The sequence below is a fragment of the Cottoperca gobio genome, chromosome 8 (assembly GCF_900634415.1).
Source record: "Cottoperca gobio chromosome 8, fCotGob3.1, whole genome shotgun sequence".
NCBI classification, from domain to species: domain Eukaryota; kingdom Metazoa; phylum Chordata; class Actinopteri; order Perciformes; family Bovichtidae; genus Cottoperca; species Cottoperca gobio.
In genome coordinates, this window is record NC_041362.1 from 10,870,006 (window position 1) to 10,897,207 (window position 27,202).

The following is a 27,202-nucleotide window of genomic DNA, read 5'->3' on the forward strand; positions in this document are numbered from 1 at the left end:
GCAGCCGGGGACACTTCTGATTATAGCAGCCATGTTAACCTCAGTACTGGAGCACCAGTTACAGAGATGTAGCCTGCAGATATGTTAAAGGTCGCCCGCAATATTTCAGCTAAGCCAATCAGCTGTGGTAAATTAAGTTTAAGATTGCAAAATATTAATACTAAGTTGACAGAATGACATCATGCAGTACAAGCCTCGTGGGTTGTACACGTGTCCCAGAGGAGGCTGTGTTTTACCTGGCAGGTGTGTTATGGTTTCAAAGGAGGTGGTGTTCCCACGATGAGATGGTAGAGGACGTTCACGCTACAGCTGCACACTTCTTTTAAACAATGAGATGAAATAAGACTGCTACACAGAATAATAATAATAATAATAATAATAATAATATTACATGATCTTAAATCACATATAAGTTTTATGCTGATATTTTTCACTGAAGTTGGGGGGACTTTGGGAAAGCATAACAACTATAAATGAGTAGATGGGGAACAACCAGATCCCAACAAGCCACAGTAAACTCTCCCTGTAATAGTGAGAGATACAAGCATTCCCATTGAAAACATCCAACATTTTCATTCTAAAAATGTATTAATTGAGGGTTGAAAAAGAGGTTTGGTTGTTTCTCTCACGATCAAAATCATTTATAAGAAAAACAAAAATGGGATCACACACTGACCAGACCATCTTCATCAATCAGAAAAACAGGATAGCAAGAAAAGATAAATGGAACTATATACGAAAATAGCATTTATTTGATGCAAACTCTGCTCGAGTAAACTGATCACATTTTAGTGTCTGGTGTATCTGTCATGATTAAAGATGCATTATGATTTAACACTGTACCATGGCAGTTTATGATCTCCTTGAATGGCCTTAAACTGGCAGGCACACGCCACAGTTTTGGGATCGGTGGGTCTTCAAAGGGCATCACATTTCAATTTGAAGATGAATAGCGTTTCAAAAACTTGGCTGAAGCCGTCCAGAGACATCCGAGAGCAGAACAACTGCGATGGAATGATGCCGCTTTAGGTAGGAAAAGTAAAAAAAAAAAAGAGTTCCATTTTTTTGACTGCAGCAAAGAAAGGAGACCAGGCTACAACAACAGATAAAAAAAAAGGCAATGGCATGTTCAGTTTGTACCACCTGAAAAGAAATATGCATCTGTTCAGGCATACAAAATGAAAATCATACTAAATGAATCCGCTTAGTTATTCTTTTAAGACGTATGCACCTAAAAGTTCAAAAATGAGCAGCCATACTGAATGCAGTGCTTCCTTTAAGTAAAAAAAAAACCTTGATATTCCTCATGCACACTCTTTCTTAATGTTTCTCACATTTCTGAAAACTATAAACCTTATAAACACTTTGGCCTTTGTTTTGTAATCAAATCTCACACATCTCGCTCATATAAACTCTACAGTAATCGGCTACACAGGTACAGTCCAACTGTATCAGTCCATAGTCAGTATCCTCGTCGATCATACAATGACAGTCTGAATCTCCACCTCCTCTGGGGAGGTGATGACATATTCCTCTTGCTGCTGCACCATATGTATTCCCTGCTCCACTGCTTCCTCTGTTGTAACCATAGTAACTGTTCCGTCTGCCGTCTCCACGGTGCCCGCCGTGGCCAGTAGCGTTCCGTCACTGATGGCGGAGGCCAGCGTCATGGCCACCTGCTCCGTCAGGCTCTCGGGTGTAGCGATGGTGATGGTGTCCCCACAGTCAGAGATGGAAGTGCCCTCCTCGTTCATCGCCACATTACGCACGATGATCTGGTGGCTGCCTGTGCCGCCGGCGGCCTGCGACTGGCTGACAAGTCGCTGCACCACTTTCATGATGTGGTTTCCCATCTGACAGGTCGAGGTTGGATAAAAAATAATTAATTTCATTTAATAATAAATGTAATAATAATAATAATAATAATAATAATAATAATAATAATAATAAGTGTGTGTGTGTGTGTGTGTGTGTGTGCGTGCGTGTGTGTACTGACCTCATTTTGACTGTCTTGAATGAGTGTCACCTCTTCTTCCTGCACCTCCTCATCTGTTTGAGTCTAGAGGAAATGAGAAGTGAAATGAGAATTACAATTAATGACAAAAGCTAGCAGTATGTAACACCGTACATAAAGTGCATGCAATCATCAAACTGCCAAAAATGTAACAGCAAGGATAAGCTAACTGTACACATTATGATTCTATGTATTGATAATCTAAGTCCAAAAATAAAATGAATGTCAGCGGTCGTGTTTAATACTGACTACGATGCCTGTCAGTCACTACTATACAAAATAATGTAGAAGACAACAGATGCTGGCATTTGGCATTTCCATTCCTGTCAATTCAGTCTACTGCTACTCTTTCTTTTTATTTATTAAAGGTGCATCTTTAAAAACTACCAGCAATCAAGTATTCTTTAATGGTCCTGAAAGGCTTCAAAGCTTGAAGTCTCCTCGCTTTGCAAAGTGCTGAGTGATTATCAATTATCAATTTACACTTCAATCAGTGACGAACCAGCACATATTCTGCTATTGATTGCCAATAAAGAAACACTAGCCGTGACATCATTGATCGGAACAAGTTTAATCCCAATAAATATGATTTCCGCTTTAATGCACCATGAAACTGAGATTCAAGGAGAGCCACACCCTGCTTCCCTGTGTCTCACCTTGATGATGTACTCCTGTGTGTCTGCCACCACCGAGGAGAACTCCACCAGGACAGCGTGAGGATCCTCTGAGATGATGGCTGCTGTAGCGAGGCTGTTCACCGACGCCTCCTCCTCCGTTTCTGCATCCTGCTGCTCACTGGAATCGTCCTTCTGGCAGCCTCCTGGTGGAAATCAGAGGTTGTGTTATTATGTTTGTCTGTGCTGCAAATACGTGTTTTCTTTAAGTTTTGTTGTCCGTCAATTACACAGACCTTTCGCTCGCATATGCCGATTGAGAGTCCCGTGCTCAGCAAAGCCTCGCCCGCACTTTGGGCACTTGAAAGGCTTCTCTCCGGTGTGATGCCGGATGTGTCGCACCAGTGAACCTTTCTCCCTGAAGCCTCTCAAGCAGAACTGACACACATATGGTTTCTCATCACCGTGGGTCCGCTGATGCACCTGCAAGGCATTCTGAGCCAGACAGAGAGATATGTTACGAGATGGCACTGCCTTATATGTCTCTGAATCAAAACTCGGTGAGGACAAACTAAACAATGAAATAAAAGATGAGAGTTTAATACAAAACAAGGACTCATATCTACAAAATCACCTTGGTCTTGTACCCCTTGTTGCATCTGGCACAGCGGTAGGGTCTTTCATCAGAGTGGGCCCTCATGTGCTCACGTACATGCCCGATGGTTTTGTACAACTTGCCACATTCCCCACACTTGTACCTCCTCTCACTGACATGAACTTCCATGTGTTTCTTGAGCAGGTAACCAGTCAGAAACTCCTTATGGCAAAGTGTGCACTTAAAAGGTTTGTAACCTGCATAGAGAAAAGATACACAGAGAAGAATGACATACATTTACATATGGACGAACACAATGTCAATAAAGTTCTGCTTTCTTTTGATTTCACATTTTGATAAAGGTTCAATCAAATGGATAAAAAGAGGGAAAGCGTACAGTGATGCTGCGAGTCGTCATTAATAGTTATGAACTTACCCAAATGGCCCTTGACATGAAAGCGGAAGTAATTTAGTCCCTTGAAGGAGCGACTACAGTGTGGACACTTGTGCGTTCTTAAAGATATTTGACCATCTCCATCACCTGCTTCCTGCAGAAGACACAAAAACAAACAAAAAGGGCATTAAAATAAATAAAGCAATGTGTGCAAATAATCATACTGTGCTCATACTCTCACTCGTACACATACTGCAAACGCTGGCAAGAGTTACTGTCAATCTAGGGACTCAATAATGAAACATTTTCAATGTTGAGTAATATTTGTAATCACTCTACTATTGGCATCTGTAACAAGGAGTCAGATCATAAAGTGCTTTCAAAGTAATGGCAAGCTAATGCAGTAGACGTACGGGTCAATCCTAAGTACTCTCATCCTTACCTCCGTTTCCATCTCCACAAACTCTTCTTTAATCTGGATCTCAGTGACGTTCTCATCAACATCCGGACAGTCAGAAACCACTTTATCGATGTCCTCGATTGTCTGTGAGGTCTCCTCCACCACGGCTTCCTCCTGTCTCCAGTGCAATGCCAGAGTTGATGATGGCCTGGCAGATGAGGTTGTCGCCTGCTGCTGCAGCTGCGGCCAGGGCTTCAGCCTGAGACTGCTCCACTACTACCTGGCAAAGGAAAACAGAAAAGGTTGGCTGACAGGCACGAGTTAGAGGCAAAACCATCTTGTATTGAATCCCAACAACTCCACGTTCTTTATCATTGCAAAATAATTACCAAAAAGTATTTTAAGTAAAGGAAATAGTATGCGTTTCGTGTATATTATTGGTAACTGTAGGACTTTTAGCTGAATGTGCACCGTTTCTCTACTAACCTGTTGCTCCTGTGTTGTTCCATTCACTTCCATTGTGAAGTGGACCTGATGGAGGACCTCTTGGGAACCAGCCTCTACCACACTGACCACAGCAGTCTGAGCCTCAACCATCATCTCCTCCTCCTCCTCCTCCTCCTCCTCCTCGTCCTCCTCCGGCAGTTGCTCCACAACCACTACCTCCTGCTGCTGGCCGGCCAATGCATCTTCAACTCCTGGAAAATTTCACACAGACCTGTCAGTGACTCAAAGGATTGTCACTCCCTTAGGTACTCTAAATCAATTCTTAAAGCTCCTACATTGTCAACTTTAAAAATACAAGACCATCAAGCTACCCTCTTCAGCACAGACACACTTGGCACAAGATAACAGCTCCTGCAGTGTAAATCTGACCTTTTTGCACTCCATCTTTGCTGACCAAGATCTCCTTGTACTGAACAAAGCGGATCTTTTCTGTGCAGGGTGTGAGAGCCTTAAGGTGTCTGGTGAGGGCACCCGACTCTCTGAAGGACTGGCCACATAGGGTACAGCGATACGGCCGTTCATCTGTAAGAAAACAGGAAGAATGTTATCACTGGTTAAAATGCATTAGAAGAAACTGTCCCCGTTTACGGTCTTTACCAGTGTGACGACGATTGTGACGAATCAGGGAGCCTTTTGTGCGAAAGGAGGTCCCACAGAGGTCACATGAGAAGTTCTTCTGGTCACTGTGAGTTTTCATGTGAGTTCTCAAGATGTTCGTCTGGGTGAAAATACAACGTATTAGAAAGAAAGCACTGGCAACACAATACCCTGCCTGATATCACTCATGAATAGGATTTCTAACAATTAGGAAATCTAATTTTAGGCACTTGTGTAAGAAAATATAACAAAACATTTCCTGATAAAAGACACACGCAAATGAATTGCATGACTCACTGTTTTAAATGTCTTGTCGCAAAGTTGGCAAATGTAGCGTCCCTCTTGGTTGACTTTGTAAACAACAGGCTTGTCACTCTCAGCATTGTCAGATAAGGATCCTTCGGTCCCATCTGAGTGGTCATTGACTTTGAGTGAAACAATTTTCTTCCGGCGACCTCGACCGAACGTACTACTGCTTTCATCTGTGTGAAGAACAGACAAAAATAACAATTCAGTCCCTGTGCAGATCAAATATCTACTTCACAGGTTGAAAAGATTAAATGATTAGTCGACCTACCAAAAGAAATGTTTAAGCAATTCATACTTCAGTAATCTTTCAAGCAAAAACACTGAACATTTGCTGCTCTCAGCTTCTCAAATGTGTGGATTCAATGCTTTTCTTTGTCTTAAACTGAATATATTTGGGTTTTGGATTGATGGTTGGAATAATTCACTGTCACCTGCAGGAAAATATAATTTTCCACTATTGTTTTCAGGATTTAGCGAGAAAAAAATAGGCTAATTAATTGATGATAAATAGTTGCAGTCTGGATCTTATCCCACCATTAGTGATCTTCACTGGTTCATCTGAGGATGCACCTTCAGCTGTTTTCACCTCTGAAGAACTTCCATTGGCTGCAGTAACCTGGTAAAATATAGATAAGCATTTGATCTACCTCTGCGGTTCAAAGTGTTTACTGAATATGAACCCACACATAGCAGTTCATACCTCTTGGTTTGCCTCCACACGTTTGCAGTTTTGTTGAAGCTTGTGCTGGATGAAAGCCTCCAGCGTTGAAAACTCGGTCTGACAGCGCCCGCACTTATGCACATCTTCATCTGACAGCAAAGAGACATACACATTACAGAATGAGACAACTTTGTTAAGTATTTGGGCCACCTAGCTGATGTAAACTGCTGACTGGCTGGACTTCTAAACTGAGTAAAAAGCTGCAGCGGGGAAGCAAACTAGCTAATGTTGTTGCTAATGGCAGCTAGCTGCTAGCAACATTTCATGATGGAGGAAGTGAGCTAGGCCCAAACACAATATCTCATAAAACATTTCAGTCTTGATTCAGCTAGGAATAAAACTAACCTTCATCTCCCAGTGTTGTCTGAATGGTGATCGTCTCGTTGCCGTTCGTCGTTTGCTCACTCTCTGTTTCTGCCGTATGATTATTTTCTACATTCATGTCTCCGTCTCTGTCGCAACGCCGCTATAAGGAGCGAAAACATGGCGGATTTACGACCTCGTAGTCATAACAACATAAGGGCGCGTGCGTGTGTATTTTCATGGATAGAGCGCAGAAAACAAAAACACATGAAAGTTAAAGATGTTTATAGATTTCTCTTCGATAATAATATCTGTGATTTTGAACTTCTACTGTAATTTTACAGTAGAAGTGTGTTCTTTTTAAGGTTCAACACAATAGCCTATATAACAAAGAATATCTTCTAATCAATCTGAATATAATTGTTGCAAAGTATAATATCTTGTTAATCATTTTATTTAGTTTTATGATCCCGTCATTTGCTTTTATTCATATATACCTATTCATCTATTTAATTTGAATTATTACTATTTATTTATATTATTGTATTGTAGAATGATATTTAAATAAACAAGAAAACATGCTTTGATCTCATTTTATCGTAATGCATGTATAACATATTTATCAAACTGTTTAAAAAATCAGACAGAAATAAATGTATACATATAAATGTATATAAATGTATATATATATATATATATGGCTTCCATTCATCCCTTTAAATATGTACGTATGTTAAATATCCTATTATTAAGAATGTAGCAACTATTTGACATTTTTATTGCATGTTTATTTAGCTCTTACATATCTTTCAAACATCATCTGCACTTGCAGCTGTAAACGGCTGCTGTGATATTGTAAAACGGATGACACAGCAATGTGGAGATGATTTATTAAACATTGGAAACAACAAAAATACTGAGCTGTCACTCAATCTATTCAATCTTCGGACAGATATGGGCACTGAAATAAACAAATAATTAGCTCCAATGTCCACTTATTTATTACACCTAGGTGACGTTTCGAGGACAACTGCTCTTCTTATGATGAGTATGCACACACATTGCACACTTCTGCAGAAATGGGGCCTCACATTTTCAACAGCCCTGAAAGCATTTGGAAAAGTATCTGCTACACCCTTTTTAATTCAATCAGAATATGCAGATAAATAATACAATTATATATACACCAGAAACAAACAATAGCACCCCCAATCCCCTTCCTGGCTATTAATGGGTAAATCCTTAAAGCTATCACAGCTTCTTCTTAAAAGCTTTTATTTTGATCCAACTACTGTCTGTACTTACTGGCAGCAACCAATAATAAGGGTAAAAAATTCTGGAGATCAAGAATCCTCATTGCAATATAACTGATGTGAGGCTCCCTGTTGTATTACTGTACCTAATAAGGAGATAGATATTTTACAGTGTTTTACTGTGTTATTTTTGCACAATACTACAAACATCTAATATTGGCATAGAGGCCTTTACAGTTGATAAAGTGCAATCAGTAAAGAAGACCAAGGTGGCGTCAGTGACATGAAATCATTTTGAGGGGGATTAGGGGCCCATACTTAATTTTCCCCTTTAAAGAACCCCTAAATGTTTAAAGTTGCCATGTATTCAAAAATGAGGAAACATGATTTACCAACACACAGGGGTAGGAAGTGAATACCAGACAGCAACTTTCATTATATTCAACAGTGTGGAAATCTATTTAATTTTGACAATGTTGTTTTAAATGTATTTCTTTTATAAAGATAATATTGTATCTATAATTTGTTTATTTCAAAACTGTCTTGACTTTTCTTTCCCCCAGTGCCTCACAGTCCTCTTTCCTTTATTTTAGATGAAAGTGACTCATATCAGCATTTTAAGATTATAAACTTGCATAATTCCCTTCTTATAGGCTTATAGTATATGCACAATTTATAATATAAAGATAGACACGACCATTAAATCCATACTGTAAAAGATGACAGGTAAGCACAGCAACATCTGGTTCATAGTGAGGTTTGTCTCAGCTGGAGTTGAACCAAGGATAGCTATTCACGACACAAAAGTAAACAACAAACACTTTACGGCAGTAAATATGGCTTCTCACTTCAGCGGTGTGCTGCAGTTGACAGACCTCGATGATTTTATCACTCCCTCTCAGGTAGCTCAGCTATTATAACATGTTATAAAAGCAACAGGTATATTCTAAAAGGACATAGTTAACGCTAATGATTTACTCCCCATATAAAAGCAGCCGATGGTGAAAACGTACTGAAATAGCTAGCATGCTATGAGTGAACTGTTAGCTGTCCTTGTCAGTGCTGCTGTGTGAGATAACTCAAACATATTAATAATGAATCCTGCTTGACAAATGCTCATCACAATGCAGTGTTAACTAACTGGTTTAACTGGTACTGATCGCAAAACCTCTTAACGTCAAAACTATCAAAAGCGTGCTAAGCAGTTAGCTTGACTGCTAATGTTAGCAATTATGTAACTGCGATGTAAGTCAGAGATAGAAGTAGTAAGTTAACAGGTAATAACTTGATTTTACTGGATGTAGTTAGTTATACTTTATCGTAATAGGGAATATGGCACTAAAGCTTGATGTATTGCCCCCAGGCAGATGACACTGTTGTGTTTTGAACTCTCATTTGTTGCCTGTTGCTATAAAAGCATTGTACTAAAACCCTTAGTGTTGACCTCTAATTATGTTTTTATGTCTTGTATTTTATTTCTTTACTTAATTTCTTATCTTTCCTTTTGTTGTTCTTACTAAGTTCTGTGAGATGCCTTTTGATGTTGTTTTAAATTGCCGTGTTTATCTTGTTCATAAAGTTCACAAAATAAAATTGATCACAAGTATGATGTAGTTTGGTTTACATGTGTGGTTTATGTTTCGCAGGAATGTGTCAAACCTGTTAAAGTAGAGAAGAAAAAAGGTAAATCTGTGGCAAAAATTCAAATAGAAGATGATGGCAGTTACTTCCAAGTCAACCAGGTGGGTATCAATACTTAATCAAAACCTGCTTGTGAAGTGAAATGTAATTATTGCACCACCTTTAATTCATTCGCTTTGTGTTTGCAGGATGGAGGGAAGCAGAAACTGGAGAAAGCAAAGATCACACTGAGTGACTGTTTGGCCTGCAGTGGCTGTATCACCTCAGCTGAGAGCGTCCTCATCACGCAGCAGAGCCACGAGGAGCTCCTTAAAGTGCTGCACAACAACAAGGTAGAGATTGATGTTTGTGTTATAATGATTGTGTAGTATGTGTCTGTTTATGATGGCTTTTGCAACCTTTGTGAACGTGATAATAATAATTATGGGTGTCACTGTATGCGTGATTTGGTCTCCCTCCACAGGCCAGCGACACAGAGCAGAAGGTGGTGGTGGTGTCGGTGTCACCGCAGTCCAGAGCCTCCATCGCTGCACACTTTGACCTCAGCAGTAGTGAGGCAGGCAGGAGGCTTACTTCTTTCTTCAAAGGCCTTGGTGAGTGCAAATATTACTTTTTCTGTTCTACTTAAGTCATACAACTCAAAGTAAAACAGAAAATAAAAATGAAAGGTTGATTTAGGCACTTCTGAAGATTATTTTTCATTATTGCAGGGGTTCATTATGTGTTTGAAACAAGCTTTAGTCGGACCTTCAGCCTGCTGGAGAGCCAGAGAGAGTTCGTAGAGCGTTTCCAAAGGAAGGAGCAGGACAGCAAGGTTCTGCCCATGCTGACATCGGCCTGTCCAGGTATTCCATTAAAACCCCTGTATGTATCACGTTGGAGCGTCCTGACCATGCTGCGGACCTTTGGTGCGTGTCATCCTCATTTGTCCCCAGGGTGCAAAATTCACTCTTTTTCTTTATGACTGGTTAGTGATGCAAATCTACCAGTCACATGCACATTTTAACTGCATTTGGCTGGTAAATTGTGTTAATTTTGTGCCCTGTTCGTTTCCCCCAACTTCTTATCAGCTCTCAACTATACACGCTTTTTGTGTTTTATTTTTAATTGCATATTTTGAGTCTCGCAATGTGAATTTTCATGGATTAATATAATTTAAAAGTAGAATAAAACATAATTAACTTGTATGAAGCTATGTTGAGGAACTTTCTTCATATTCCTGGTAGACCACATAACTGACTGATATGCTTAACAAAAGGCAGCGTTGATAATACTACTTACATTTCTTAGCATTTCAGTGTTTGTTTACATCTCTCACTATGTGTGTATGTCTGTTTGTGTGTGTTGCTCAGGTTGGATTTGCTACGCAGAGAAGACCCACGGGGAATTTATTCTCCCTTACGTTAGTACCACTCGCTCCCCCCAGCAGATGATGGGCTCTCTGGTTAAAGGCTATTTTGCTGAACAACAGGTACTGCACATCTGATATTCAAGTCAAAACAGTGTGACGTCATTTCACTCTTCATTATATTTATCATTGATGGAATAACTAGTTGCTATTGAGCTGTGTATTGTGTGTATTGTTAGGGGCTAAGTCCGCAGCAGATCTACCATGTGGCAGTAATGCCCTGCTTTGACAAGAAACTAGAGGCCTCGAGGTCAGACTTCTACCTGAGCGAAGCTGAGACTCGAGAAGTGGACTGTGTCATCACATCTGGTACAGTAACTACTCTCATCATGCCCTTTGTCTCCGTGAATGTGGAGTATCTTCTCCGATTATCCTCCTCTCATGTCTCTTATAGGAGAGGTTCAGAAAATGCTGGAGGAGAAAAATGTGTCTCTTAATGATGTGGAACCTGCTCCCCTAGATACAGTGTAAGTTCTGTGACATTTTGTTTTTGTTAGCCAGAGCATGCATTTCCAGAAGAATGGATGAACTCACACACTACATATTATTATTATTCTTGACGCAGGTTGAGCAGTGTGAGTGGGGATGAGTTCCTGAACCATTCTGGGAGTGGCTCAGGGGGTTACCTCCATCACGTCTTCACCTATGCGGCCAAGCAGCTGTTTGGAGAGGAGGTGAAGGAGCTCACCTACAAGACCCTCAAGTGAGCTTAAGCAAACTAAATTGCTTTGTGGTCATTTTGTGGAACAATGAAGTCCAGTACGAAGAAATGTTTCAGAGTTTTTATATGTGCAGGCTGAGAGGAAGGGCCAAGCATCTGTATAAAAAATGTAATGCACCAGTTTACTTGTCTTGTATCTCATGTGTATAATAATTTCTGCCTAACCCTGTTTTCCCACCTCAACCCCTCCGCCACAGGAATAAAGACTTCCAGGAAGTGACTCTGGAGAGAGATGGGGTTGTCCTGCTGTGCTTTGCTTCCACATATGGCTTCCGCAACATCCAGAACCTGGTGCAGAAACTCAAGAGGGGGAAGTCGCCTTACCACTTTGTGGAAGTTATGGCCTGCCCATCGGGTAAAGTGAAATATGCGGATGTAACTTTTTTATTTTATGTGTGCCATTGCACTTTTGCTCTATTGGTAGAGCATATATTTGCCAAACGTTCATGTAAACTAGCGTCACAAAGTATGACATGCTTGTAGGGAGGGGGCGATATAGGATTTTATCGTGGATCGCAGTAAGGAAACACTCACGATAAGTTGATCGTGGTGAATTTGCATCATCGGGATAATAATGAATAGCTTCACATTAGTGACATGAAAAAGCCATTTATCATGTTAGAGAAGTGAAAAAAACCAGGAATCATCATGTAAGAAAGAACAGACTCACACAATGTTGCTATTGTTTTGTTTATCCTTTATTAATGCAGGGGGATCTTAGGATTTATGATTACATTATTTAAGATTATAGCAATACAAATATTTGTTTCTTTATCAAATGTAGGGTAAAGTGATTCCAGCATGTTTTAGTGACATTTTAAGAGTTTTAAGCATATTTTGAGGACTATCGGGATAAAATTGTGAATTGCAATTATTTTGACAGGGATAATTGTCACATGTAATATGACATATGTATATAAATACATATGGAAGCTCTAAAATGCATTGTTCAGTCACATCGGAGGAATTAGTCAGGCAACTTAAATACATGCATGGAGTTATCAGATGGATCAGATGAAGCACAGCTTGTCACAGTAGTCTCACTGGCACTGCTGTTTGCAGATGTATGTAAGCAAATTAAAGCGGCATAATTTTCCCGTACCTCTTGTTAATTTTCAGGCTGTCTAAATGGTGGTGGACAGGTGAAGCCCTCACCTGCTCAGAACCCAAAGGAGCTTCTCCAGAAGGTTGAGGAGCTCTACAAGGCAGAGCGCCTGCTATCGCCAGAAGAGGACACCCATGTGGCCGAGCTGTACCAGTCCTGGCTCCACGGCGTTGGGGAGGAGAAAGCCAAAGAGCTGCTGCACACACACTACCACACTGTTCAGAAGATGACCAACGGACTCGCTATGAAGTGGTGAAGAAAGCTTCTGCTACAATCCATGATAAGCAAGAGTTTTTCAGCAAACACTGACTACAGAACCGTCCAAATGTATGTGACTATTTCTGTCTCTCAGAGAGAGAAGGGTGACGGGCAAAGTCAAATAAAAGCTGGTTTGATGTATGCCAATAACCTATAAAACTTAAACTTTTCTCTCCATCGAAAAAGTTGTGTGACTGGCAGAGTGGAAGACTAAGAGGGGTACATATGAGACATGCTAAAGCCGAGACGTGTGCGTTGTCTGATCATAAATAGTGAATAATTCATTTGTGTGTCACCTGTTACTTTGAAAATGTGAGCTGAAATAAAACAAAATCTAATAAATATTTGTTTATTTAACCTTATGATTATATATATATATATGGAGAAAAATAAAGACTTTATTTTAATTGCCATTTGTTTTGTCATTTGTTTTTAAAAGATGTGACGAATATCAGACTGGGAGACCCCTTAAATGAATTAACTTTGTAGGAATATTTAATGAAAACAGCTTCACAATGGCCTCTTTGTGCAGACATTGTTTTATAATTACAAACACAAGGGGATCAGCCAGGTTCCCAGCAATATACAGTGGTTACATTTAGGGCTAAAGCAATAAACTACTGAGTTTTGTCTTGCTGCATTCGGTCATTCAAAATCCATTTGGTACACATTACGTTTTTCTTAACATATTATAGCTTAATTTATCCATATTTAACACTGTAATATTCTATGTGCAAGTACTTTTCCAATTTATGTGCCAAATATTGCTGCTACAGAAATTTTTTTTTTTAATTAGCAGCTTTTTGAAAAACTGTTCTACCAAGTGTACCACTCATTTTTAAATTCTTCAGCATTCTCCAAACTGAGACATAATAATACAGATGTGTTACCTTATAGTTTTAGATATTGTGTTAACAATTCATAATTCACTACTACATAACCAAATTCCCTTATTGTTTGTCTCTATTTTATGCTTAAAGTATGTGTTAAAGTATTTTGTTATCACATGCTCCAGAACAGGAGCATATGTTCACCCGGTGTAGTACAGCAGGGTCCACAGCTGTGGCCCGTTTACTCTGCTCCTCAATCACCTTATATGTTATTATAGCCTACCTGGGATATATGTAGTTGTCCTCCAGGATGGAGATCACCTTTACCTTCATGGTACACTCAGACGCATACGCAACACAGTGCACGACACTTCAGTAAGAGTTTTATTATCCAACTATCACCAGTTGTGAATGTATCACTGATACTGTTAAGCATTAAGTGAGCTAATGAAAGCATGCTACAGCCTACTGTAACACGTCTGACAGCAGGTCCATTCAGCGATAAAACTACTTTTATTTCACCTGCCCTAAAATAAACATGTTTTATGAACATCATGCAATATATATTTGAAGGGTTGTACTTTACATGCAAAAGAGCATTCACGGTATCGAACACTTAATGCTGACACATCAATAAGACAATTCAGGAACCACGTGGAGCTGAAGAATCCATGATGATGACAACATCTTCAGCGACTAAACTCCTTTTGCTTTGATTCCACTTCTGCCTCTCTTGTAGTAACGGCAGGTATTCCCGAACCCATCTCTTCCCAAACAGATCAGAGATGTATTGAACTTGCCTCCAGCGACGTTTCACATGTCAGTTGTGTCAAACAATCCAGGAGCTGGTTGTCCTTTCAATAGAAGATGATTTGGTGTAGCCTAATGCGTTCCAAATCATTTGGATCGTCGGACAGCTTGGTGATTGGACGATCGTTAAGAATGGCTTCTACTTCACACATGACTGTGTGTAGTCCATCATCATCCAACATCTGCTGGTGCAAGATTGAATTGAGAATGCGCTTTACCATGCGTATCAAGCGCTCCCAAACACCACCATGATGAGCTGGGGGATTGAAACTCCATTCAACTCTAGCTGAAATAAGAGCTCCTTGAATCTTCCCGTGATTCAACGCAGCAAGAGCCTCTCTCAAGTCTCTTTCTGCTCCGACGAAGTAGGTTCCATTGTCTGACTTGATATGGGTAACTTGACCTCTCCTACTGATGAATCGACGTACAGCATTTATGCATGAGTCTATCTCAAGAGAGTTTGCAACCTCCAAGTGAACTGCTCTACTCGTTAAGCAGGTAAACATCACTCCATAACGTTTGCAAGTGGTTCTACCTCTCCTTATTTCCCCAGGTCCAAAATAATCTACTCCAACATTGGTGAATGGAGGTAGATCTGGAATGATTCTCTCCTTTGGAAGATCTGCCATTTTTTGCTCCATAGCTCTTCCATTGTAACGTCTGCAAAAGCTGCATACAGATATGATCTTCCTCACAGCATAGTTGGCATTTGTTATCCAACACTTCCTTCTCAGTGCAGACAGTGTATGGTTTCGACCACTGTGCCCTAACAGTTGGTGAATATCTTTGAGGATAAGCGTGGAAATATGCTGGTCTTTGGAGAGGATGAGTGGATGTTTTACCTCCAAAGGCATAGCTCCTTTGCTTAATCTTCCTCCAACTCTTAGGAGCCCATCTTCTCAAATCGGATCCAGCTTGTAAATGGAACTTTGTCTGCTCATTCTTCCCAATTTAGACGTCAAAGAAGAGATTTCATTCTGAATCCTTTGCTGTTGAACATAGCGAATGATAGCCAACTCTGCTTCAAACAAATCTTTAGGAGTCAAGATATAACTCCTTGGCTTGATTTTGGGTTTTAGTCTTTCCACTTGACCAGCTTGTGCATTTCCAGAGGCATTCAAGTCCTTTCTCCCACGACTGAGCTCCAACAAAATTGTTTACAGCCTGAGAAACCAGGCCACAGACCTTTTGAGCCTCTTCCAGTCTGAGAAGTAACTCATGAGTTGTTCTGTGGCATCAAGTGAGTCGTTAACAATGAGATTCACTAAGGCGTCCTTTCTGACTTCTGGATCATCAGAGTCCGCTATGACATCGCCGCTGTAGTTTGTTGGCCACTCTTTTTCAGATTTCCCAAGAAAAGTGGGACCTTCAAGCCAACTGTGGATCTTTAGAAAGTCAGGCACCTTTGTTCCTCGGGATGCAACATCAGCTGGGTTGTCTTTGGAGCCAAAGTGCCTCCACTGAAATAGTCTTGAAATTTCTCTTATGGCTGTGATTCTATTTGTGGAAACACTTGTCCTCATTATTAATGTAATTCAAAACTGAAGTGCTGTCTGTCCAAAACACTGATTCGTCAAACTGAAATTGAAGCTCTGACTTTAGCATCATATCCACTCTGGCAGCAATAGCAGGAGCACTAATTGGCTCCTACAATATTATTACAACTTAATACTAAATAGACTCTAAAAGTCAGATTTACAGATGAATAAACTTTCTCATTTAAAACATTCAATTAATGGCCATATATTCCTTAAAAACTATGACACCAATATCATCCAAACAAACCAAATACAACTAAAAGTTAAGATGCAAGCAGCAATGAACGGGTCCTCGCACATCCAAACGCGCCGGGGGTACTGGTGGGATGCTGGTTGACGCTGACATGACATACCTGTGATTCTTGCACCACTTGCTGTGTCCACTATATGGTGCTAGAGTACACGGGCTTAACAAAACATTATATTGCTCTACATCATGTGCAGACCACACAATGTAATTTTCAGGTAAATCGGATGATGTTTGTCACATAATGCTGACTTCCTGTTGCCAGGAGGTGGCGCTATAACTATGTCACAGCAAAGGACGTTCCATAAAAAGTCCTGATTTTGATAACTTTTAATCTTTATGGTTTTGAGATGGTGCTGATCAAATTTGAAGTCAATCGGAATGAAATTGTTTGTTAAAGTACAGTGCCCTCAAATGTTACAAAGACGCCTTAGAATTAAAAATGGCCGACTTCCTGTTGAGTTTACACCTCCAACGGAATTTTTTGTTCATCTCCACGTGTTACATATACTTACCAAATTTCATACATGAAGATGAAATGCACAGCAGGGGTCTAGGTGGCGCTGTTGAGCCATTTTGGCACACCTATGCGTAGAACCCATATTTCACATACATTTTCACGATGTTTGAATTTTGTGCCAAGTTTAAAATTGTGTTTTAGACCACGTTTAGACCCTCAACAATGCAATTCAATGTGGAGAATAATAATAATAATAATAATAATAACAATTCCTACCATGCTTTTATTGAAATCAGACTTCAAAAAGAGACTTGTCTAATTTCCGTGTGATTTTGCTTTTCATGTGGCATTTACAAAATGTATTATATATTAAATGTAAATAATAAAGTTCAAATTTATAGCCACATTAGTGCTGACTAATGTGCGCCTTGACAGAATGTAGTAGATCTATTTAAAGTGGCTTTGAAGCTAAAATGCAGATATTTCCTGTAGTACACTATTGACAGCAGTTAAGAAACATTCAGCACTGGACATCACTCCTTGGGCACCCGGAAGTTATCTTTTTCTTTCCGGAGACTTCTCATGGTTTCAATCGGGCTTGTTTCCTTGACGTGGTCCTGCACGGTCTTCTCTCTGAATTAAACATCAAATAATAGTAATTAGCTCTAAACACACCACACAGACACATACATATGTTGTAAATAAATTATAATTAAATCATGCTCTACATACTTTACTCTCATAAAGGGGTTAAATGTGAACTCATCCGCCAAAGTAGACGGGACGGTAGGTTCTCCATTGCTGCATTGCTCCTACAGAAATACAAACATTTTATTTCCACCGGTTTCAGACGTTGAGCATCTGATTGAGGCAATGATTGCTTGGATGTGACATGTCAGTTAAATACCTTTGCCCATGCTAGTTTCTTTTGAATGACTTCATTGTCTGGCTCCACATGATGTGCAAATTTCAGATTGCTGACGGTGTACTCATGACCGCAGTAAACACGCTTAAAACACAAACACACCGCGGTTAGTCAGTCAGTCAGTCATACAGCTTGAGGTTACTTACTATCAGAATTGGACATTTTCAAACACCCAGAATGGAAAATGTATCACATATCTCCGATAGACATTTTTTACCCCAACTTAAAAAACTGCAAACATGTAAATTTAACTCTCATCTGAATTAGCTTCCATCACAAATCTTCTGTAAATTAATTTAATCTCTTTAGTGACACGTTTAGACTTTCAAAAATACCCTTTACACCGAAATTAAGGAGGAGATATTTACAGTTTCTGGAGGCAGGCGTCCCAGAATTTCTATCAAGGCTTTGTACATCTGCTCTGCTGTACCCTCGAAGAATTTTCCACAACCGGCCATAAACAGTGTGTCCCCTGCATGGCAAAAAAAAAGCACATTAGAAAAGGTCACACATGACAGATTGCCGACTTGTTTTTTTGATTTCAGGGCTTTGTCAGAGACTTCATTGACTCCGGTATCACCTGGTATTTATTTATGCCCGTAATCTAATGGGATTAGTCATACCTGTGAAGACAGCTGGTGGCTCGGTGCTGTCCTCTTTTGTCACATAGTAGCAGATGTGGCCAGTTGTGTGACATGGTGTAAACAGGCATTTGACATTAAGTGATCCAACCTGGGAAAGAACGACACCAGTGAGCAAACATCAGGCATTTGAGGTTTTATATTTGGATTGTTGAACAGACAGTTTGATGGTCTTACTTTTAAATTTTTGGAATGAGAAACTTTATTTGTAATTGCATCAACTCTGTTATCTCCTCCGTAGACCCGCAGTCCTGGCATTAGCTTAACCATCTTCTCATTTCCACTAGCGTGATCCCTGAGGAGAGAAAATGATCAGTGTATTCTTACTACTCTAAGCTTCTGCGGAAGGATATTTTAATGATTAATGGCTTCTCAACATACTGGCATTTGTGTAAACAAATGGTAGTTAATGTAACACTGTAAAATAAAACATTAACTTAACTTGTAGCTTACCAGTGGTGATGAGTAGTCAGGATTGTTGTGAGTTTTACGCCATGTTTCCTGACAGCTTCCACAACCTGTTGAAAGCATGAAAAGGGTCATCATCATCAAAAGAAAATTAATCACCAACAATTTTGATAATTGTTTTAAACATTTATTGAGCAAAAGTACAGAAAGTCTGTTGGTTCAGGCTTCTCATATGTAATAATTTGCTCTTTTGTTCTGTTTCATATCATTAAAAATGTAAAATATGTGGGTTTTGGAGTGAAGAGTTTGGCTTAGTGGCCATCGTTAATGCATCATATCTTATAAATTGTTCACAGGTTTTGTATATAATAATCTGGGCAGTAACTGGTAGTGTTAAATAAATGTAGTGGAGTAAAAAGTACAATATCTCTCTTAAAACTTAATAGCGTAGACGTACAAGAAACATATATTGGAAATACTGAAGTAAAAGTGCTTCAAAAGTTAGAAGAGTATTTGAGTAAACTTACTGAGTTACTTGATTATGACATAATATGATGCACAGACCTTTATTGGCTCCACGGGGTCAACAACAGCTGCTTCTCTGGAGTCCACATCTATCAGGAGGTACATGTAGTTGTCACTGAGAGCTGGGATAAGTTCAATCCTCATATTTGCTTGTTCCACCACAGAGGATTTCCTCACTGCGCTGTGAAGGAGGGCAGCTGCTTGGGCCTTGACTTCTACAGGTGCTTCATGACAAAATACAACTCAATATTTGACAGAGTGACATGAAGACAAGTTAGTCTTAAATAATTCCTTTTATTCCTATTAAATACTCTGGTTTCATGACTGGCACCCTTTACCTAGACATTTGTATTTTATGCAGCCACTAACACCAGGACACTAATCATTTAACATGTAAGCTAACACGACATCAACATAAAGTAAACAACGTTAGCTTCAATACTAACTTTAAAAATGCCTTACATGTTTTCCACCGAACTAGCTGCAACAGTATTTCCCTGAATTGACTGTTATGAGGTTATGAGGTTATGTAATACGACGCAGGTGATTGCTCAGACAGGCCAGCTGTGTTCATGTGACAGCTCTCCTCTTTCGACTCGACAAAATAAAAACATGTTACCATCCGTAACTAGTTCATATTCATGTCACTACACAAGCTAACATGCTACGCTAGATGTTTACATGCTGAAAGGTTGCGGAGACTTACCAAATTTGAAGGCTGTTGCAGCTCCAAGCAGAGAGCAGGCACTCCCTACTAGTGACTTGAATAACATAACAACAGCAAATACAGCCTTATCACATTCGTGCAAACCAGAAAAGTTAGGTTTATGTCCGCGTCCGCGTCCGGCTCCCTTTCAACTGTAACCTCCCAGGCTCCTCCAATCAAGTCTGGGGGAGTAGATCGGTTTTCAAAATGAATAAATTGGTTATTTGTGAAGTTTTTAAACGAAACATTCATAAATATACACTGTGGTGTATGTGAGGGGTATTTACTTTATTTTTTAGCCCTGATAAACTTCTAAAATACATCGTTATAGCAGCTTTAATTACATTTGTGAGTTTACTGTTTGTCCTTTCAGGCTTGCCGTAGGTTAATAATCTCGCTCAGGGACGGTCAAAGTTTACCTAAACTGGTGCTGACAGCCTCAGAGCGGCTGACAACTTTTACATTTCTCCACGATGACAACACGAAATATAACTCGATTCTGGGAATGGGGGAGGAAGATCATTTGTGTCGGGAGAAACTATGCAGATCACGCCAAAGAGCTGAAAAATGCGATTCCTACAGAGCCCATCCTGTTCCTGAAACCACCTTCTGCATATGTAAGAGAGGGCTCCTCCATCCTGGTGCCTCTGTACTCTAGTAACCTACACCATGAAGTGGAGTTAGGAGTAGTCATCGGGAAAGGGGGCACGGCCATCCCTCAGTCCGCCGCTATGGAGCATGTTGCAGGCTATGCTCTGTGCTTGGACATGACAGCCCGGGATGTCCAGGACGTGTGTAAATCCAAGGGTCTGCCGTGGACTCTGGCCAAAGCTTTCAACACTTCCTGCCCCGTCAGCGACTTCATCCCCAAAGAGCGCATCCCGGACCCTGGGAACGTGAAACTGTGGCTGAAGGTAAACGACCAGCTGAGGCAGAACGGCTGCACCTCCCAGATGATTTTCTCCATCCCCTATCTCATCAGCTACATCAGCGAGTTCATCACCCTGGAGGAGGGGGATCTCATCTTGACCGGGACCCCTAAAGGAGTGTCTGCTGTGCAGGAGCATGATGAGCTGCAGGCTGGGATCGAGGACGTTGTCACCATGACCTTCAGAGTGGACAGACAAGAACAGTAGTGAAATAAATATAAAAATGAATACTCATGAAAAGAGAGAGTTGTTTTACTGGATGGTTGAATATATTTATTTATTTTCAATATCAGTGTGGATCAGCAGATGGCAGTGCTGTGCCATCAATTCCATATTTCTGATGCTGCCTTGTTCAGTACACACTTTGGTTACATTGATTAATCTCATGAATGTAGCTTACTTATGATCTGTTTTACTGTAAATCAGGGATATGAAAATAATTCAGCACCCATTGTCACTGCTGTTTTTTTGAAGAAGTATTCACAACTTATTCTAATAAAATATGTAATATTATGTAAGTAAAGTTATGAATGTATCAACACAAATGTAAAAGTATATGTTATTATAGAATTACCCCTGTCAGTGTAGGCTATATAGTGAGTTAAATACAGTGGTGAAAGAAGTACTGCTATGTTTTACTTAGTAAAAATAGCCCACGAATACCACAGTGTATAAATACTCTGTTACGAGTAAAAGTCCTGCATTCAATATTTTACTTGAGTAGAAGTACAAAAGTATTAGAAGCAAATGTACTTACAAAGATCAAAAGTAAAAGTATTCATATGGAAAAATAGAGCCAAGAACAGCCTATACATATCTAATTGTTTTTCTAATGATTGATGCATTAATGCGAACATCACTTTAATGTTGCAGCTGGTAAATGTGGAGTAAATACTATACTAAATACTAATAAAAGTACAATATGTCCCTCTGAAATGTAGTGGAGTAGAAGTCTAAATCAGCATGAAATGGAAGTACCTCAAAAATGCACTTAAGTACAGTTCCTGAGTATATTGAGTAGTTAATTACACTAAAAGTTTCATATTTACCTCAAGAATATATTGTAGAAGTATAAAGCAGCATAAAATGGAAATGATACAGTCATACAGTATCACACCATCTCTTACATCTTTCCCAAAATGTCATGATGATATTGAAATAGAGGTAGAGTAAAAAGGGATCATGATTATAATGATGATAACAGCAAGTATAAAGGACCACTATCTATACCCTTTTTAAACTTTCCGTACCTTATGCTTTACTATGTTTTAGCTTTTACGATAAGGATATTTCCTCCTGTCACATTAAGCAGCACAGTCAGAATTAATGTGGCGTTCCCTTCAGAAGCTTAAATGTGAAGTAGAGTTTATCAGACATGAGTTGAAGTTGAGAAAAATAGTCATGTTAGTGAGGGAGTTTAGAGGACTGAGGGTTTGGCATTGGCTACTTGTGGTTATTTGTACATTTGGAACACATTTGGCTGCTTGTTGGATTAGCTGAGATGTGTTTTCTTCAGAAAGTTTATAGACCACGTTTTGATACATTTTTGAAACTGCACCATGAACCCTGTTGCCCCTTCAGTCTATATGTTGCCTGGTTAGCCTTCAACAATCTATTACACCAAAAAGACTCTCCCTAGCCAATGCCATTTAATAAAAACTGGTTAATCCAGTGTAATTTCGACTTTCAGGCCGTGTACCTTCATCACGACCAAATTCTTCCTGGACTGTTTAACATCTGTTCTGGGTTCAATTACAATTCTCCCACAGGCCTCTCTGTTTTCAGGATCAATCAGAGCCTCCATCAACCTGTCCCAGACCAGTCTGCTGAAACCCGAGTCTGTGTACATCATCTTCCCACACCTGTAGGGCACGTTATCTCTGAGACTCACAGGACCCAAGCCCGGGCCCTCAGGGGACTCCTGGGTTATATGTGTCCATCACCAGAGCAGTTATGACAGATTCAATTAGATTTGGGATCTGGGAAATGTAGTCGTGGCCTGTTTTTTTAGAACAGAGTTTGAGCAGTGCACACTGTGGCATGTGCACACAGGTGTCGTCTTTTATGATATTATGAATCATACTGTTCATTGTCCCTGTGTGACTGAAGGTATTACACCCTCACAGGTTTGAACAATGGCTTCAAAGCTCACGCTCAGCTCTGGTTTAGCGTTCACCACATGAAGCGGTGTGTTGTTATCGAGCAGTCTGAGGAGGTATATTTGACTATTTCAAGGGAGAGGGGATTACGAGACCACAGTCTTCCAATCTGACTCACACTCAATGATGTCACCTGTGACATAAAATCAAGCCAGCTGGTAACTGTGCAGCATTTCTGAGGGAATTATCTCGTAAACGAAGTAGATTTTCTACCACATCTCACCTAAAGCAAGTTGAATTAACATACATTTTTACATTGAGATATCCACTGAAATATCTCAACAACTATTGAATTGATTGGCACAAACTTTGGAAACATTCATGGTTCCCAGATGATAAATCCTAATGACTTTGGTGATCTCCTGACTTTTATTCTGGGGACACAATAAGATTGACATTGGTGGCTTTGAGTGAAATGTTTCAACTACTTTTTGACAGATTGGCATGAATTTGGTAATTGATGAATTGCATTCGCTTATGTGATCGAGCAACTGACTTTTCACCAAGTGCCACAAATTCTAATTTTATTTTGTCAAATACTTTGCTTTATGAATAATTGGCCAAATAAAGTTGTGAGCAGGCTCGCAGACTGATTACACATATAGGTGCATATAAAGACCCAAAGGGACGGTTCGATGATAAGACGGGATACACGAGTGGTTGAATATGTGACTTGTTTTACACCCACTGTAAAATGCCACATGTTACATATTACTTGTTGACATGTTCAAACATCTTTTAGTAGCCATCAGTTCGTCAGTAGGAATCTATCATGCTGGAGGTTACCGGGTCAAATCTCTCAGATTCACACGGGAAACAACTTGAACATGAATACAGGCATGAACATGTACCTATGTTTCGTATAACCCAGTTAAGTTAGTCTTTTTATGAATAAACATGTTATTTTAATTTAAATAACTTAACATTAACTTAACACAACATATTATTTTTATTATAAAATGCACAAATGTTACAATATACCATCCTTCGTTGAGCGAAAGGGGTCTGAACATTTGAAAAGATTTTGCACTGACCTTTTTGGGGGGCAGTTTAAAACACCAACTCTTGACATGAAATGGCAAGAAGGCCCAACATGTGAAAATGATTTACAATTTTGGCAACCCGTATGTGTGTGTGTGTGTGTGTGTGTTCAGAAACCATTCGTGATGCCTAGCTTCGCGTGCTGCGCTGTATGTCACCAGACAGTGCTGCGGTGTGGCCATTCTTAGAAAAGAACCACCAACACACACAACCATTGGAAGGACTGAGTCAGACAGGATGAATATGACATATCGCATCAAAAAGACACACACTCACACGGCCAGGAAATTGATTTTACTTGTTTTAGGTAAGACAGAATGGCTACTGTGTGTGTTTGTACTGTATGTTTACGTTTACACACTTGGATGTGAACCCAGTGCTTACAGTGAATACACTTTGTCTTTATCCCACTTTTCCTAAATCATTGACATGTTTTGACTGGCTCTTCTCCATGTAAACAATGATGCAATTAATCAGTCTCATACTGAATGAGCAAGTGGGTGGTTAGGGATTATTTACACCGTGAGCAAATCAAGAGACAATATGTGATTTTTTTTTATAAGCCAAATTTAAGGGCTGTAATTCATTTTCGTAGAATAATGAATGGGTGCTTTGGCAAATGAAAAGAAACCATGCATGAATGCCAGGTGCGAGCCGCTTTCATTCAGAGTGATTGACTGCACGTAGTGCGTTAACATTTTGTTTGAAGATGCAGGTGGAAGGCAAAGTGGGTAGAGTACCATGGAACATACTGTGGGTTAACAGCTAGACGCAGCATTTGATTTAAGCATGCTTTTTTCAAACAGATGTGTGTACATTTCCAAAAAGGTTAGGACGTTTCCAAAAGAGCTGTATTTTTTATTTACGAGTGCAGTTTCATTTTTTAGTGTGAAAGGTTTCCATCCATTTGGCGACAAGTTTCTCTATAAACTTTGATTGTTTAAGTTTTCCAATCAAGGTCCAAAAGCAGACTGGAGCTGGCATTTTGTTGTCTAAAATGGCAACAGAAGTATGCACTGAAACGTGTCCAGAAAAACAATGTTATAAAATCCTATTGTAAAAGTTCTTAATGCCATATCCCTAAAAAGTTACCCAATTTGATTTGAGCTACCATAAGCATTTGAAAATCTCTCTAACCCAAATTACTCTCTCATCAATTAAAGCTGGAGTCACAATTTAACAAGATGCTGTGAGGCCTAAACCACAGAGAAGAGAGAAAATCCCCGAGCATTTTTTCCCTGAATCGAAGGAGACTGCGGTACGGGTGGAAAATGTGCGGAGTCCTCAGTATGAACCGTCTTCATTTGTGGCTCCTCAAAGGAAAACCACTTTTACACTCTAATCCTACATTTTGTCTGCTGTATAGAAATCAGGGCCCCCTTTTCCTTCAACGCAGCCTTCAGAGTGGTTCATCCATCCCTTGGGGTGTTTCTGATTAGTCTGCCATGTGGCCATTATTCCCAAATAAGAGTCACCGCACAAAATATACATCCTCATCACGCCTAATCTCAAATAGTCACAGTGGACTGTAACTCAATCCACATTGGGCGATTTTCACTCATGCAAACAAATCCGCACTGGTAGGAATTGATGGCATGCATTAAATTGTCGGCTCAAATCCTTGGAAGCTGCATGCCAGCTAAAGCTAAACACATTACTTTTCCCATGAGAAGTGAAGATTTGATTTTATAGAACTGTAATTTATTGTCTTTGCTTTTTAGTTGTTTAGAGCAACTGTAATCCCTCATATCCTGCATTTCAAACAAACATAGAGAAAAATATATTGTCTTTCTATCATCTGGATTTTGAGTGGTGGTGGTGTTGAGTCTGAGATCTCTTTTTAACTCTTAACAGTTGCATCTAGGCTTTGGCTCCATGTAATCACCTGGTTTGAATGTTATCAGCATATTAAATTACATTACATTACATTACAGTTCATTTAGCTGACGCTATTGTCCAAAGCAACTTACAAAAAGTGCAAACAATCTTGAGGATACAACTCCGAACAGCAAGAATCTTGCAAGTACATTAGCTTCAAATAGGTACAATCATTTAAGTGCAGAACACTAGCTTCAAATAAGCCAAACGAAGTACAACATAGAGAAACATAGAATACGAATTCAACTATCAGCTACAAATAAGCCAAACCAGTATAAGTGCAACATACAAAGAACAGTTTTTTTATTTTTTTCATTCGCCGAGGTGCAGTCGAAACAGGTGAGTTTTCAGTCTGCAACGGAAGGTGTGAAGACTGTCTGCTGTCCTGACATCAATGGGGAGGTTGTTCCACCATTTTGGTGCCAGGATAACAAACAGGCAGGTTTTGTTTGAAGGGAATCTGGGTCCCACTTGTAGTGAGGGAGTAGCGAGCCGATTGGCCGATGCAGAGTGAAGTGAACGTGCTGGGGTGTATTTAGGGTGAGCAAGGTACTTTACCCAAGGTACTACCCTGTAGTTAGTTCACTGTAAGTCGCTCTGGATAACAGCGTCTGCTAAATGATGTGTAATGTAATGTAATGTAATGTATGGTTCGACCATGGCCTGGATGTAGGAAGGGCCTGATCCATTCACAGCACGGTAGGCCAGCACCAGAGTCTTGAAGCAGATTCGGGCCACCACTGGTAGCCAGTGAAGGGAGCGGAGAAGCGGTGTAGTGTGGGAGAACTTGGGTAGATTGAAGACCAGTCGGACTGCTGCATTCTGGATGAGCTGTAGAGGTCGAATGGCACAGATAAATGTAGCTGAAACATTTGTTCTAATCCCTATTTGAGCTGCCAATATGAACCCCTCTATTAACACATCTGTCCTTAGACTCTCGCATCGCACAAGGAAAAACCTCCTAAAAGAAACCCCATAATTAAAGGGGGACAAATGGAAGAAACCTCACGGAGAGCAACTGAGGAGGGATCACTCTCCCAGGACGGACAGATGTGAAATAGATGTTGTGTGTACAGGATAAACAACATAGTACAAATATGACATTTGACAGAAATGATGTTGTGTTGAAAAAGAGAAAGTTTGGATGAATCCAGGAAAATGTAAAAAAAAAGGCTTCCCGGTTTCCAGCAGGACCCGGGCAACAGGTGCAGCCACGATTCATAATCCAGACGTAAACTTTATCAGTGGCAACCTGCCACATGAAA

At 39.9% G+C, this 27,202-nt stretch overlaps 4 protein-coding genes across 5 annotated transcripts; 2 read left to right on the top strand and 2 right to left on the bottom strand.

Annotated features, from left to right (window-relative positions):
• Positions 1–730: 730 nt before the first annotated feature.
• Positions 731–6,662, bottom strand: e4f1 (E4F transcription factor 1). Its single transcript, XM_029438039.1, is given in 15 exon segments — positions 731–1,853; positions 1,997–2,059; positions 2,671–2,834; positions 2,925–3,123; positions 3,263–3,480; positions 3,660–3,771; positions 4,060–4,191; positions 4,193–4,297; positions 4,504–4,715; positions 4,894–5,046; positions 5,122–5,242; positions 5,419–5,603; positions 5,965–6,046; positions 6,131–6,240; positions 6,497–6,662. Coding segments are annotated over 15 exon segments (2,328 nt in total). The 5' UTR covers positions 6,594–6,662; the 3' UTR covers positions 731–1,478.
• Positions 6,663–8,514: 1,852 nt separating this feature from the next.
• narfl (nuclear prelamin A recognition factor-like) lies at positions 8,515–13,253 on the top strand. The gene is made up of 11 exons (XM_029438050.1): positions 8,515–8,609; positions 9,354–9,449; positions 9,537–9,680; positions 9,812–9,941; positions 10,059–10,193; positions 10,701–10,819; positions 10,936–11,065; positions 11,151–11,223; positions 11,322–11,459; positions 11,675–11,832; positions 12,597–13,253. The coding sequence occupies exons 1-11, from the start codon at positions 8,544–8,546 to the stop codon at positions 12,836–12,838; spliced, it is 1,431 nt and encodes a 476-aa protein (XP_029293910.1). The 5' UTR covers positions 8,515–8,543; the 3' UTR covers positions 12,839–13,253.
• A 3,327-nt stretch (positions 13,254–16,580) lies between these two features.
• hagh (hydroxyacylglutathione hydrolase) lies at positions 16,581–20,111 on the bottom strand. Of its 2 annotated transcripts, none has more exons than XM_029438058.1 (9): positions 19,931–20,111; positions 19,264–19,439; positions 18,745–18,809; positions 18,469–18,586; positions 18,274–18,382; positions 18,019–18,122; positions 17,633–17,734; positions 17,458–17,537; positions 16,581–17,358 (listed from the first exon to the last, which is right to left on the bottom strand). In XM_029438058.1, exons 1-9 carry the CDS (start codon positions 19,995–19,997, stop codon positions 17,259–17,261), a joined length of 921 nt encoding a protein of 306 aa, XP_029293918.1. In that variant the 5' UTR covers positions 19,998–20,111; the 3' UTR covers positions 16,581–17,258. The 2 variants fall into 2 exon arrangements, with proteins under 2 accessions (XP_029293918.1, XP_029293917.1); XM_029438057.1 differs by having other exon boundaries at positions 19,264–19,448; positions 19,931–20,107.
• A 129-nt stretch (positions 20,112–20,240) lies between these two features.
• Positions 20,241–21,372, top strand: fahd1 (fumarylacetoacetate hydrolase domain containing 1). Its single transcript, XM_029438068.1, has one exon. The coding sequence runs from the start codon at positions 20,404–20,406 to the stop codon at positions 21,064–21,066; it is 663 nt and encodes a 220-aa protein (XP_029293928.1). The 5' UTR covers positions 20,241–20,403; the 3' UTR covers positions 21,067–21,372.
• Positions 21,373–27,202: the final 5,830 nt, after the last annotated feature.

Bases quoted from the DNA above. Each gene is read 5' to 3' on its own strand.
- hagh (XM_029438057.1), bottom strand. From the start codon at position 19,997: ATGTTATTCAAGTCACTAGTAGGGAGTGCCTGCTCTCTGCTTGGAGCT. The intron at 18,810-19,263 runs GTCTGTGCATCA...TGCTTTCAACAG, and splicing joins ACCCCGTGGAGCCAATAAAG to GTTGTGGAAGCTGTCAGGAA. The intron at 18,587-18,744 runs GTAAGCTACAAG...TTCTCTCCTCAG, and splicing joins CTGACTACTCATCACCACTG to GGATCACGCTAGTGGAAATG.
- narfl (XM_029438050.1), top strand. From the start codon at position 8,544: ATGGCTTCTCACTTCAGCGGTGTGCTGCAGTTGACAGACCTCGATGAT. The intron at 9,942-10,058 runs GTGAGTGCAAAT...TCATTATTGCAG, and splicing joins TTCTTTCTTCAAAGGCCTTG to GGGTTCATTATGTGTTTGAA. The intron at 11,224-11,321 runs GTAAGTTCTGTG...TTCTTGACGCAG, and splicing joins CCTGCTCCCCTAGATACAGT to GTTGAGCAGTGTGAGTGGGG.
- fahd1 (XM_029438068.1), top strand. From the start codon at position 20,404: ATGACAACACGAAATATAACTCGATTCTGGGAATGGGGGAGGAAGATC.